The sequence below is a fragment of the Cyprinus carpio genome, chromosome B19 (assembly GCF_018340385.1).
Source record: "Cyprinus carpio isolate SPL01 chromosome B19, ASM1834038v1, whole genome shotgun sequence".
Taxonomy (NCBI): Eukaryota; Metazoa; Chordata; class Actinopteri; order Cypriniformes; family Cyprinidae; genus Cyprinus; species Cyprinus carpio.
This window is the reverse complement of record NC_056615.1, coordinates 26739661-26754119: the sequence shown is the minus strand read 5'-3', so window position 1 is coordinate 26754119 and position 14459 is coordinate 26739661. Positions and strand designations below refer to the sequence as shown.

At 34.2% G+C, this 14459-nt stretch overlaps 1 protein-coding gene across 1 annotated transcript in view; it reads left to right on the top strand.

Annotated features, from left to right (window-relative positions):
• The window catches only part of LOC109056447 (sorting nexin-13), a 30981-nt gene extending 17915 nt beyond the window's left edge, over window positions 1-13066 (top strand). Inside the window, 16 exon segments of the mRNA XM_042745346.1 lie at window positions 28-116; window positions 1042-1141; window positions 1222-1418; window positions 1497-1601; window positions 2906-3038; window positions 3120-3157; window positions 3239-3308; window positions 4667-4809; window positions 5791-5898; window positions 5975-6085; window positions 7231-7392; window positions 7608-7679; window positions 10437-10582; window positions 10670-10738; window positions 10822-10934; window positions 12110-13066. Of these exon segments, the coding sequence (XP_042601280.1) occupies window positions 28-116; window positions 1042-1141; window positions 1222-1418; window positions 1497-1601; window positions 2906-3038; window positions 3120-3157; window positions 3239-3308; window positions 4667-4809; window positions 5791-5898; window positions 5975-6085; window positions 7231-7392; window positions 7608-7679; window positions 10437-10582; window positions 10670-10738; window positions 10822-10934; window positions 12110-12342 (1889 nt within the window). The 3' untranslated portion in view covers window positions 12343-13066.
• The last annotated feature ends 1393 nt before the right edge of the window (window positions 13067-14459 follow it).

Sequence of the window (14459 nt, the reverse complement as noted above, 5' to 3'; positions counted from 1 at the left end):
AATTTTCTCTCTCTTCCACACTCACAGATATCAACTTCATAAAGAATCAAATCAATAGTTTGCTCTTTGTGAAGAAAGTCTGTGAAACACGGATACAACGGCTGCAATCAGGGAAGGTAAACAAATCTGTCCTGTTTCATTCACATTTGCTTTATTATAATACATGAATATTCATTAAAACATTTATATTTCAATTTCTTTTCAGTAATGATTAATTTATCATTAACAATAGTGTAAATTAAACATATGAAATTATTCCTCTTAATCAGGGTTATTATAGTTAACTGAAAGTAAAACCATTTTCATTTCTTGAAATAAGACTGAACTGAAATAAAGAATATATATATATATATATATATTTAGCTCCTTGCCGAGGCAGCATTTCTCATTTTAATTTTATTTGACCTGATGTACTTTAATGACTAAAACTGAAATATCAATTAATAAAAGAAGAAAAAGAAAAAATTAACAAAATGAACAAAATGCACAACAAAATTAATTACACTTTAAAATTAAAAAGAAAATGGAAAGTTTAAAAAATAAAAAGTAATTTGAAATATTAATAAAAACTGTAATACTGTCTTAATAAGAATATGTCATTAAATTATAAATATATAGTTATAATTTTTATAAATTAAATAATTATTTTATTATATACGTTTTATTAATGATCAATTAATTATTACAGAAAAGTATACAGATAATTAATATAATTAATTACTATTATTAATAAGAATATTTTTGGAAAATACAGAAATGACTATTTTTCAAATGTATTATTATTATTAATAACAATATTATGCTATTATAGTATTGCAAACAGTTATTTCTGTATGTTCCAATATAATTAATAACTGTTATTAATAATGATGTTTATTACAGAAATACAGAAATAACTTTTTCAAAAACATTATAAAATACATAATAAAATTGACTTACTGTACTGTATCTTACTAGCAGTTAATCAGTTGTGACAATTAACATTTCAACTGCCAATATCTCTTTTTAACAGTTTTTTTATTTATTTTTTTCTCTGAACAGGAAGTTGATGCATTGAAACTCGCAGCTAATTTTGGGAAGCTGTGTGTGATACCGTTGGAGCATATATTAGTGCACAACATCGCGCTGCAGTTCTTCATGGGTGAGTGGAGGCGGATGCACACAAACTGTCCTCTCTTTAGATATCTTTCCTCAATACCTTTCATCTCTCTCTGTCTCTAGACTACATGCAGCCCATGGGCGGTCAGGCGATCCTGTTCTTCTGGCTGACGGTGGAGGGCTATCGGGTCACGGCCCAGCAGCAGCTGGAGGTCTTACAGAGCAGCCAGAGAGACGGGAAGAAGCAGAGCAGCCAGACCACCAAAGGTCTGCTGAGAGCCGCCGCGCTCGGCGTCTACGACCAGTACCTGTCCGAAAAGGTGAGAGGATTGAGATTTACCGCTAAGAATGTGTCAAGGGTCCATGAAGTGATGTTTGACAGGTTTATTTCCACTCAGGCCTCTCCTAGGGTGGAGGTGGACGAAGCGTCTGTGACCAGACTGGCTCAGAAACTCAACAAAGAGGATCCCACACCTGAGATATTTGATGAAATACAGAAAAAGGTAATGACAGATGTTCCTTTGAGCATATGTGACCCTGGAGCACAAAACCAGTCTTAAGTCGCTGGGGTATATTTTTTTTCTAGCAACAGTCAAAAATACATTGTACGAGTCAAAAATATAGATTTTTCTTTTATGGCAAAAATCATTAGGATATTAAGTGAAGATCATGTTCCATGAAAATATTTTATAACTTTCCTACTATAAATATATCAAACCTTAATTTTTGATTAGTAATATGCATTGCTAAGAAATTCATTTGGACAACTTTAAAGGTGATTTTCTCAATATTTAGATTTTTTTGCACCCTCAGATTCCAGATTTTCCAATAGTTGTATCTCAGCCAAATATTGTCCCATCATAACAAACCATACATCAATGGAAAGCAATGAAAAAAACAACAACAATAAATATTAATATTGTAATTTTACATTTGTTGTATAAAATATTATATAAAATAATATTTATTTTTTTAATTATAATAACATCAATGATGATTGTTGTTATTATTAATAATAATTATTATTATTATTATGTGTTTTTTTTTTTTTATTTTAATTTTGTGATTCTTTGCAGTTCAGTAGTATAATAAAGCAAAGAAAATACAACCATAAATATTAGTGTTGTACTTTTACTGTTGCTATGTAAAATAATAATTACAACAACAACAATTATTATTATTAATTTATTATTATTATTGTTTTTTTTATTAAATTATTATAAAATACTTTACAGCTCAGTAGTATTATTGTGATGATTCTTGGATTTTTTTTATTTTTATGGTTTGATTAATAATAATAATAATAATAATAGTAAGTAAATACAAATATAAATATCAATACAAAATAAAAATTGCAATGTTTCCCCATTTTGTTCTGCCTGTTTTTTCATGAAATAATTCACATACAGTTTAATGGCCAGTAAAAATATTCATGGACTGTAAAGTCACTTCAACATTGATCAGAAATGTTTCTTGAGCAGCAAATCAGCATATTAGAAAGATTTTTTAAGGATCGTGTGACACTGAATACTGGAGTAATGATGCTGAAAATTCAGCTTTGATCACAAGAATATATTACATTTTATTCACATAGAGAACAGTTATTTTAAATGGTAAAATATTTTTGATCAAATGAATGCAGCCTTGATGAGCAAAAGAGACTTACCGAGGATCTTACCGATCTAAAACTTATGAACAGTAGTGTATACAAGTCTAATTTGAGATTTTTGATGGTTTATCATGCTGGCCTATTTGGACCAGTATAACCATTAAAAAGCCCACTATATTAGCTGTCTGTGTTCCTCAGGTGTATGATATGATGTTGCGGGATGAGAGGTTTTACCCGTCGTTTAAGCAGCACCCGCTGTACGTGCGGATGCTGGCCGAGCTGGACATGCTGAAAGAGCCCAGTTACATGGGGTCAGACCACGGGGACGGAGGTGACAACACACACACACTTCCAGATGAGTCTGTTTACACATCATCTCCTAAAATTCATTCATATTTCTCTGTTTCTCCAGAGTCGTTCAACGGGTCTCCAACAGGAAGCATTAATTTAGTATGTCAAATAAAGCCGTTCATATGTAATATTTACATACATCAGGTGAGTGTGATTGTTTCAAATGATTGTGTGTTGTAGTCATTAGATGATCTCAGCAGCGGGAGCGTGGATGAGTCTGCTCAGCTTCATGCCTTTATCTCTGATACAGGTGAGAGCTTTACCTGCTGTTAACCATTTCAGTAGATAAATACTGTACAGTTTTAAAGTTCAGCACTGTGTCCTTACCAGTCACAGTGTTTTCTGTCCTCAATGAAAATCAACATCAAAAAGTGTTTTTTTTTTTTTTTGTTGTTGTTGTTGTTTATTGCTTATAATGTCTAGACAATAGCTTAGCTGTCTTTATTGCATTATACCTGGTTACAACATTGTGTAACAATATCTAAAAAAAACATTTCACCTTAATATCAAAAGAAGAAAAAATGCACATTGTGTTATGCTCAAAGATAATTAAAGGGGTCATCACATGCCAGTTTTCCACTAGTTAATATGATTCTTTAGGGTCTTAATAAAAAGTGTATAACATACTTTGGTGGTAGTGTAAAACAACACCTATTTTAGCCTGTCAAAAACAGCTCTGTTCACAGTGATCCGTTTCAGTGCATGTCACTTTAAATGCTAATGAGCTCTGCTGACCCTGCCCCTCTCTTCCGTGGGTTGACGAGCCATACTCATGAGACTGTTTAAATTACCTGCGGAACTTGCTAACTAGCACGTTATTAGAAAAGGCGATTTGCAAAGATTCATAAAAATTTTTTTTAGGCTCCTCCCAATTCTCGTTGTTCTGCTAAAAGTTGTGTATTAAGTATGTGTTAAATGATAAATTATGGAAAGTATTTATATATCATTTAGTATTTGTTGTATTTTAATTTACGCAATTTTTTTAATTATAAGGTGAAAATATATATATTTAGACACACACACACACACACACACACACACACACACACACACATACTGTTATATAAAGACATATATATTTAAAATATCTTAAATATTAAATATTTTCAATATATATTTTAAAATAGCATAAATTAAAGTACATCAAATACTACATTTATATATAAAACATAAAACAAGCAGTTACAAAAATTGTCCACATGCATTAAAGTTGTTTTATTCCTTTAGTTTCTTTAAAATGTTTAATTGAATGTTAGTAATGACTCATGTAAATGGTAATTGTCTGTGTGTGATTTAATGAGCTGTTCAGTGTGTGCCTGTGAACTCTTCCTAGTCATCATTTCTCATTTTCAAGCTTCATTTATTTGAAGGAGCAACGCTTTTCTTCCCACTTTGTGTTTGTTCTTGTTGTGACACTATCACTTCACTTCCTTACGTTCATCTTTTTTTTCCCTCTGTCCCTCTGTCGTTTGTCTTGTTGTGCTCTCTCTGTTGTGTGTCTCTCTTGTGCTTCTCGTTCTCTTTCCCCTGCCATCGTTTCCATCGCTCCTGCCTCTCTCTCCCGGTGTGCTGTAGCTGATGCTTTTCTAAACCTACTTCCTGTGGCAGGCGTGTGTAACGAACACGGGAAGACGTACGCTCTCTATACCCTCACCGTCATACGCAAGAACTCTGACGGCAGCGAGGACATCTGGAAGACGTACCGGCGCTACAGCGATTTCCACGACTTCCACATGCGCATCACAGAGCAGGTGAGACCGGTTTACCCTTTAATGAACATCACACGTCAACTATCAGATCGGTTCGTTTACTGCCTTTAAGTTATGCAGATTTTATACTGTATTTCTATATAATAGTAAAAAAAAAGTAATTAAAATCTGCGTAACTTAAAGGCAGTACAACTTAGATCAACATGCTAGAAATGTGGTCTGAAATCACTTGTCTTTATTAAATTTTTCCTTTATAGAGCTGTCTTCATTGTGATGCGTTCGTGTTTAACTCATTTTACCATGTTTAAAACACAAAAAAAGAAAATGTGAAAAATGTTAAATAATGACATTTTTACGAAACCAATACAAGCCACATCGATATATGTTTATATATACATTGATCTATATATAATTATTTTTTTTATTTTTTTTGGAGATGAAATTCAATTATGGGGATATATATATATATATTTGTTGTGTGTGTGTATTTTATTTTATTTTTGTCAAAATTGTCAAAAATTTATACATCTAGGTAGTTTGTTGTACTGCCTTTAAATTAATTTTTTCTCTGTAGATTTTATTTTCTCATTTACTATAAGAATTATTTTTATTATTATTTACTATAGTAGAAATTGTAATTAAAATCTGCATAGCTTAAAAGCAGTACAATAAACTACACTGATGCAGAAATTCTTATTAATCCCTTAATGAGATTTGGGGGAAAATTTGCTTACATTATAAATAATGTCATAATTTTACCCCACCTCTCATTTTAAAAATATTCTTTTACTTAAAAAAAATATATTTCTGTGTGTTCAGCAATATTGGTAGTTGAAATCACCATTAATTATTAGCCATGCAATACGCAAAGATACTTGTTGAACTTGTTGACTGGTGTTTAAATTCTGTGAAGTTTTGCGAACACAGAGTCCTGCATGTGCCTAAATATTTTAGCTGAACTCAGTCTGATTTAATTTGGTTTGATAGATGTCATGTTTTCTAACCCATGTGTCCCGTCTTTAGTTTGAGAGCCTTGGTCCGATTCTCAAGCTTCCTGGCAAAAAGACCTTTAACAACATGGACCGGGAGTTTTTGGAGAAGAGGAAGAAGGACCTGAACGCTTATTTGCAGGTGGGTCAGATCAGGACGGGTGTTTATTTTGGGTTCTGCTGGCTCAGGTGTGCTGAGAGCTGAGTTTGTCTTACAGCTGCTGTTGAATCCGGAGATGGTGAAGGCCTGTCCCATGCTGATCCCCTACGTCTATGACTTCCTGGAGAACAAAGCCTACAGCAAGGGCAAAGGAGACTTCGCACGCAAGGTGAGAAATACCCAAAATACAGAAAATGTTTAATATGATCAGGGAAGGTGTTTCAAGTCCAGCAGGGTGGGAGATTTAGCTTATAAAAGTATATCTTGGTATAAAACAATCAAGGCATACACTAAATTTTCAATAAATGACATTTAACCATTTTTATTTATATGCTCCAGCATAAAAAAAAAATAAGATTAATGTTTAATGGTTTAAAAGAAGTCTCTTCTGCTCACAAAGACTGCATTTATTTGATCAGAAATATCACTTAATAAAACTTGTGAAATATCGCCGTTTCAAATAGCTGTTTTCTGTGTGATTTATTTCTGTGATCAAAGCGGAGTCACATGATCCTTCAGAAATCATTCTAATTTTCAAGAAACATTTCTGATTATTATCAGTGTTGAAAACAGTTGTGCTGCCCAATGTTTTTGTGGAAACTGATACATTTTTTTCAGGATTCTTTGATGAATAGAAACTTTAATAGAACAGCTTTTATTTGAAATAGAATCTTCTGTAACATTATAAATGTCTTGTACTGTCACTTTTGATAACTTTAATGCATCCTTTCTGAATAAAAGTATCAATTTCTTTAAAAAAAAAATCATATTGACCCCAAACTTCTTTTTTCAAACTTTTTTTTTAATGCTTGTAAAATAAAACATGGAGACTTCTCTAAACTTTTTTTTTTTAACGATAATGTAATCTAATCATTAAATCTATGCACTGAAACAAAAATCACTAATAAAATTATATGAAACCCCATAGATTTTATCTAACAAACTGCGTTACTTTGACACCCTTTTGGGAGACAGATGCATAGATCGAGAGAGCGCCAGACTAAAGGGGCGTTCACACAAACAGCGATTAAATTAGTAGTTAATGAGAGTTATTCGTTTTCTATGAGAGCTGGCATTTCAGGACACCCTGAGGAATAGAAACACCGGTGGTGCAAAAAAGTTGAGCAGGTTTAACATTAAATAGCAACAGCAAAGACATGATCCGAATACTGCGGTTCAGTAGGAACAGTGATGAAATGGCTGTGAGCGTGAACGCACCTCCATGTATTACTCCAGAGGGGCCGCGGCGTAGAGTTGTTGTCTGCTAGGATTCGCCGTTTTTGTAAACTTGTCCTGTTCTCTGGACTCGGACAGATGGACACGTTTGTGAATCCTCTCCGGAGCTCCATGCGGAATGTGTCCAATGCCGTGAAGTCACTGCCGGACAGCCTGGCCGAGGGAGTGTCCAAAGTCTCAGCAGACATGGGCCGCATGTCCGAGAAACTTGGCCAGGATATTAAACAGTCCATATTTAAGGTAGAGCACGTCTGGAGAATCTCAGAGCACTGCGAGAAATGCGCAAAAGACCAGAGACCTTTGTGTTGCCTGTTTTTCTGTAACTGGGAAACTTAGTCTGTGGCGTTTGTCAGTCGTTTCACATGCATGCGCAGGCATGTAGGCCAAATATTTGCACTCAAATGCCGTTCTTTTATGAATGCATGTCATTGACTCCAGATGTGTCTGATCCACAGGTGCCTCCTTTAATCGCAAAGTCTGACATCGATCCCGAACACTGCCGCGTCTCGGCCCAGCTGGACGACAATGTGAGTCAACATCAAATCAAACATGGCCAAATCACTCGAACACAGTGGCTTGTTGCTTTTAGTTTGTGTAAAGGTGCTGATATGTTATTTTAATAATTGTAATAAGCAATTCTAGTACAAGCTTTATGGTATAATGTTTAAAAACATGCATAAGTATTAGTGTCGTAATTTTTCTTTTACTCTGCAAATTATTATTGTTGTTTCTTATTTTACAGTACAATATTATTATAAAATACCAATGTATTTCTTTTTTGTTTTCCTTTTTTATAATTTAATAAAATATTTATTATTATTATTAAATACTCAGTTTATTTTACAGTACAATATTATTATAACCATAGTAATTATTTCTTTATTGATTTTTCTTTATTTTTATTATAATATTGATTTAATATTTATTGTAATATTGTTATTACTATAGTAATTGTTTTATTTTTCATTTTATAATTTAATAAAATTATATTTATTATTTTCATCATAATTGTATTATTGAATACTGATTTTTTTTTATTTATTTTACAGTACAATAGTATTATTACCATAGTAATTATTTCTTTTTTTTTATATATATATATATATATATATATATAGTTTATATTATAATCAGGGTTCCCACTGGTCCTTGAAATCCTTGAAAGTTTGTGAATCTGAAAGAAAAAATTTCAAGGCCCTGGAAAGTTTTTGAAAATAAACATACATTGATACAGGTCCTTGAAAGTACTTGAATTTATTTTGTGCAAGAAGTTTTCTGGAAAAATTTCCATATTATTCCCTCTGGTCCGCTAATGTGTTATTTCACCAACACTTTGTGGCCTATGTGTACTAGCTTGCTTGATTTACACTAGTTATGCGCATTTACGCGTCACGTTAAGTGTTTCCCACGTGAGGTACTTTGTGTTGTACGTTGACATGATGTTAGAGTGACCATATTTCCTCTTTTCCCTGGACATGTCGTCTTTTTGGACCTAAAAAAATGCCTCCGGCCAGATGATTTTTGAATCGCCCAAAATGTCGGGGATTCAGCTTTTACTTTCTACAGTCGCCAATGATTGTGTGCGTTATTTTATTAGAGCGCTGCAAGGGACTGTTTTCTTAATCCTGCTCCCACTGAATTTCTGACCATTATTGCCCGCTCCCGTGATTTTTGTGTCCAGTCCCGCCCGCTCCCACAAACATTCTAATATTGTATAATTTTTGCGCATCAGGGAGCATATATCAATACACAGAGTATTTAAATCTCTTTTGAATGAGCGCTCACTGTTCACTTTCACGTCTGTTTACGTGCTCATGCGCGCTCTGTGTGAAGTAAGATCAGATATTTGTCAGTGAGCTCAGGATCTGTTGAGCAACAAATCCTCCAGCATGGTCTATCAGCCATCTCTCTGTCCTCAACCCGTGATCAGTCAAATCTGACTCCCGCAGCTCGTGTTAAATGCAGGGTTGCAAAGTCTGTGGGTATTTTTTTTTTTTTTTTTTTTTTCTGTGGCTACTTTTAAACTGTTAATGGGTTGATTTTCCCCGGGGGTTAAAGGTCTGAAATGTTGCTTAAATTACATTTGACTGAAATGCTTGTATTGAAACATTTCACATTCTGCCTGTGATAAAACTGTGCTAGATGTTAAGTTTTGTGAAGGAGGGCCACTGGAAGCTTTTTAGCTGTTTATGATCAGTATGCATAACAGTGACTGTAAAAAATGTATTTTAGGTATGGAAATGACATATTTTCAGTTTTGATATTTGGTATATGGTCATTGCGCTACTTTGGGCACTACTTTAACCAACAACCAAACACAGTGAATGTAAAATGTCTGTTAGGTATGGATGTCCTCTTTTTGGAAAACTAAAATATGGTCACCCTACATAACGTTCATGCGCGCACAAAACTACTACGATGGTACCTCTATGTTTCACAGAGACACCGTGAAATTAATGTTGAATTGCTTTGCTTGTTAAGATAATGTAAACCCATGAGGTAAGAGCATATTCATATATCTTAAAGCTTCTGGTTACATGAGCCTGAACTCTTCAAAATAAAATCCATGCAAAAGTTAATATAATTTTAGAATACAGTATAGGATGTACCGAATATTCTTCAGTTTCATGCAAAACAGAAATACAACAAACAGAATATCAGATCTCTGTCATGGCCAAAAATAAATGCATAGTTGTGTTTGAGACATGAAAACTGTAACAATGTATCTTACAAGATAACACAATGTAACCACACTCTCACTTGAAATGTGTCTTCACATCAAGTCCTTGAATTGGAGGGTATTGGACCTGGAAAGTCCTTGAAAAGTCCTTTAATTTGAAGTTAATCAAGGTGTGGGAACCCTGTATAATATTGATTTAATATTTGTTGTAATATTGTTATTACTATAGTAATTGTTTTATTTTTCATTTTATAATTTAATAAAATAATATTTATTACTTTCATCATAATTGTTATTATCATTATTATTAAATACTGATTTTACAGTACAATAGTATTTTACCAGTGTATTTCTTTGTGTTTTTACATTTTTATACTTTACTAAAATATATTTAATATTTATTGTAAAGTGTTATTACCATAGTAAACATTTTTGATTGATTTTTCATTTAATAATTTCATTAAAATAATAATATTTATTATTATTTTCATTATTATTATGAAATACAGATTTTTTTTTTTTTTTACTTTACACTAGTATTTTACCCTAGTAATGTATTTTAAAGCTGCAGCTGTCAGTTTAATAACGCTGTGCTGATGAACAGGTGGATGATAATATTCCACTGAGGGTGATGTTGCTGCTGATGGACGAGGTGTTTGATCTGAAGGAGAGAAATCAGTGGCTGCGCAGAAACATCAAAAACCTCCTGCAGCAGCTCATCAAAGCCACGTATGGAGACACCATTAACAGGTGCGACAGACACACACACACTAGTCACATGAGGTTGCATTTCTGCTGTCTGTTCAAAGCTGAACATATGTTTTTGCTTCATTGCAGGAAAATTGTGGATCACGTCGACTACATGACCTCGCCTGAGCAAGTGTCTGATTATGTGAAGAGATTCAGGTGATGATTTCAAGCACACTGTGTCTGTTTTGACATGTATTGATTCTGGTTTGTCTTCTGACTGGGTTTTTTGACCCTTGCAGAGACTCTTACTGGCCAAATGGGATCCTCGCCGAGACGCCGCCCCGCAGAGACAAAAGCTTACGCATGAGGACGCGAGTCGCCGCCAAGACCACACTCCTGGGCATCATGCCAGGTATACACACACACACACACACACAACAGCCTGAATCTTGAATATACAGACATTTATGTGCATTCACAGCACAGACTATAGTGGAAAATCTGTAGTTATTATGCAGATGGCACTCTTAATGTTAGATGTATGTATTATCAAAAAAGCCAAAATGTCGATAACATTTTTAAATGCTTTTGAAAAATCTCCTATGCTCCTATGTTGAAAATAATTGTACTGCCAAATATTTTTTTTATGGAAACTGTAAAACATTTTATTTTCAGTATTCTTTAAAGTAGGGCTGTCAAATGATTAATCACATCCAAAATAAAAGTTTTGTTTACATAATATATGTATGTGTACAGGGTATATTTATCATGTATATATAAATACACACACATAAATTATATATTTAGAAAATATTTACATGTATATACATTTATATATTTATATTCTTATATTTTATATTATATATAAATATATTTAATATATAAACATAACATATTCTTGTTAAATATATACATGCATGTGTGTGTATTTATATATACATAATAAATATACACAGTATACACACATATATTATGTAAACAAAACTTTTATTTTGGATGTGATTAATCGTGATTAATCATTTGACAGCCCTACTTTAAATATAAGGTATTGTCTTATGTAACATTACAAATATCTTTGCTGTCACTTTTGATCAATTTAATGTGCCCTTGTAGAATAAAGGTATTAGTTTATTAAAAAAAAAAATAAATTAAGACCCCAAACTTTTTAATGATTGTGTGTGTGTGTGTATGTGTATATATATATATATATATATATATATATATATATATATATATATATATATATATATATATATATATATATATATATATATATATATATATATATATATATATAGTACCACAGTTATTGTTAACTACAACCATAAACAATATATTTTTAGTTTAAATAAAATAAATGTTAAATAAAATAAAATAATAAAAACATTTAAATGTAATTTATTACAGCTAATGGCCAAGGAAACATTTCTGATTTTTATTTAGTTTAACCTGATGTACTACAATAACTACATAGACATAAATTTTAAATATTAACATCATGATTTTCTGTGAAGCTGCTTTGAATCTGTTGTGCAGAGCACTATATAAATCAATCTGACATGACTTGAAATGTTCTCCTTCCATCAGATGAGTTGAAGCACATCATCGGGGCGGAAACCACACGCAAGGGCATCCTGCGCGTCTTTGACATGTTCCAGCACCAACCACTGAACCGCCGGCTGGCCTGCGTCTTTCTGGAGGGCTTCCTGGAGACCTTGTTTCCTCAGTACAAGTTCCCCGAGCTGTTCGTGAAGCTCCACTCGCGCTCGCCCCGCGTGCTCAGATATTCACAGAAATTGCGCAGCCTGCAGAAGAGGTGACAGACGGATGCTTCTCCCGCCGATGCAGAGGGGGAGGAGGAGCCAGCCGCCGCCCGCCGCAACAGAGTCGCCCCGACGGTGGCGTGCATCCCGAACCGCTCCTCCCTCTTAGTGCCTCATGGCTGTTCTCGTTTCAAGCACTGTATTGACACGGCCGTAGCAGACAGGATTCATCTTATCATCGTGAAGCGTTTGGTCACGTCTGAAGCACTACGAAAGACTGCAGCGCCCGAGCACCGAGCCATCGCTCTTTCTGTTTGCCGTGCATTTCTGATCTGATGTTTTGAATGACACTGTGTAGATATATACGATTTGTTTGGTTTATTTTGGGTTTGTTTTGTATTTGGCATCGGTCGCCTCATCGTCAATATTGTAGGGTGAAGGAAATCCGACCGAAGCAACCTATGCACCTTAACACTCATTACAAGCAGAACCATATGAGGAGGGTCGGCAGCGATGTTTTATGAACGTTTTGTGGCACTGAAACTGAAATAGGCGTAACGTTATCCTGCCAACCAGTCGGTTGCATGAAGTGGGTGGGGTTTAAAACAGACCACGCCCCTCAGCCTTTTGCTTACATGTAATACTTAAGCTGATCTAAAAATGACTTAAAGGAAAAGTTAATGCAAAAATTAAAATTTGCTGAAGATGTGATCATCCTCAGGCCATCCAAGATGTAGAGGAGTTTGTTTCTTCATCAGATTTGGAGAAATGTAGCATTGCATCACTTGTTCACCAATGGATGCTCTGCAGTGAATGGGTGCCGTCAGAATGAGAGTCCAAACAGCTGATAAAAACATCACAATAATCCACAAGTAACCCACACCACTCCAGTCCATCAGTTAACATCTTAAGAAGAGAAAAGATGCATGTTTATATGAAACAAATCTATCATTAAGAAGTTTTTAAGTTCAAACCATTGCTTCTGACAAAAAAAGTCCATAAGCCATTATAATGCTTCCTCCAGTGAAAACTGGTCTGGTCTGAATCAGGAGAGAAATCTGCACAGATCAAGCTCCGCTTAACAAAACAATCCAAAGCAAATCATGAGCTCTAAATAAATATGTGAGGATTTTGATGTGAGAGACAACAGATGATGGACTTTTTCACTGGAGGGAGCATTTTTATGGATTATGGACTGATATTTTAGGCATGTGCAACAGTTTGAGATTAAAAACTCTTTATGATGGATTTGTTTCTTACAAACAAGACATTAATTGATGGACTGGAGTGGTTTTTATCAGCTGTTTGGACTCTCATTCTGACGGCACCCATTCACTGCAGAGCATCCACTGGTGAGCAAGTGATGCATTTCTCCAAATCTGTGTAACGATACAAACTCATAGATGGCCTGAGGATGAGTTCAGCAAATTTTCGTTTTTGGTTGAACTATTCCTTTAATGATTATCTAAAGCCCTCAAACATAACAAAGCGGACAGAGATGGTGAATTCAAGCGTGTATTTGCATGACCGTCTCAGACGGCTACGTGGAGCTCTTCGCATACGGAGATATGCTTTAACGAATGTACGTGTCTGTCGATGTTTGTGTGCAACCAGTTTTTATAACTCAATCCAGTGGAGGGTCGTGTTCATGTGTGTTTTTTTTTTTTTTTTTTTTTTAGTACTCTATTTTAGAATAGCAAGTGTAGCACTAAACTGCAACTGTCTGATGCCGAAGACTGTTTCAGCGTGAGGTATAGATTCAGCCTTAAATACAAAACCAAGAGACGTGTGTTTAGACGTAGCTTTCACACAGACGTGTCCTCGTACGCACACACTCTAAGGAGACATCGACTGTCCGAATCCCATTTTCAAACAGAAAATATGTCATTCGTTTTTGTGCAATATGTTTCTTTAATGCATGTTATATAATAATCGTATATGGGATAGTTTTCAAGTATATTCGAGTGAAGAATTTCAGAAGCCAATCCGAAACCACCGAAACATTCCGTTGTTGTAAATGGCTTATTTTAAAGGACTTGTTTTATAAGTCTGGCTTTTTAATGCTTGTGTTGTTGTTATTGTTTTTAATGTTTCGTCACTCCTGCCGTTTTCTTGATGGATTTTGGCGTGTTTTGCTTTTAGGAAACGAGTGAAAGCACATTGTAGGTGAACGG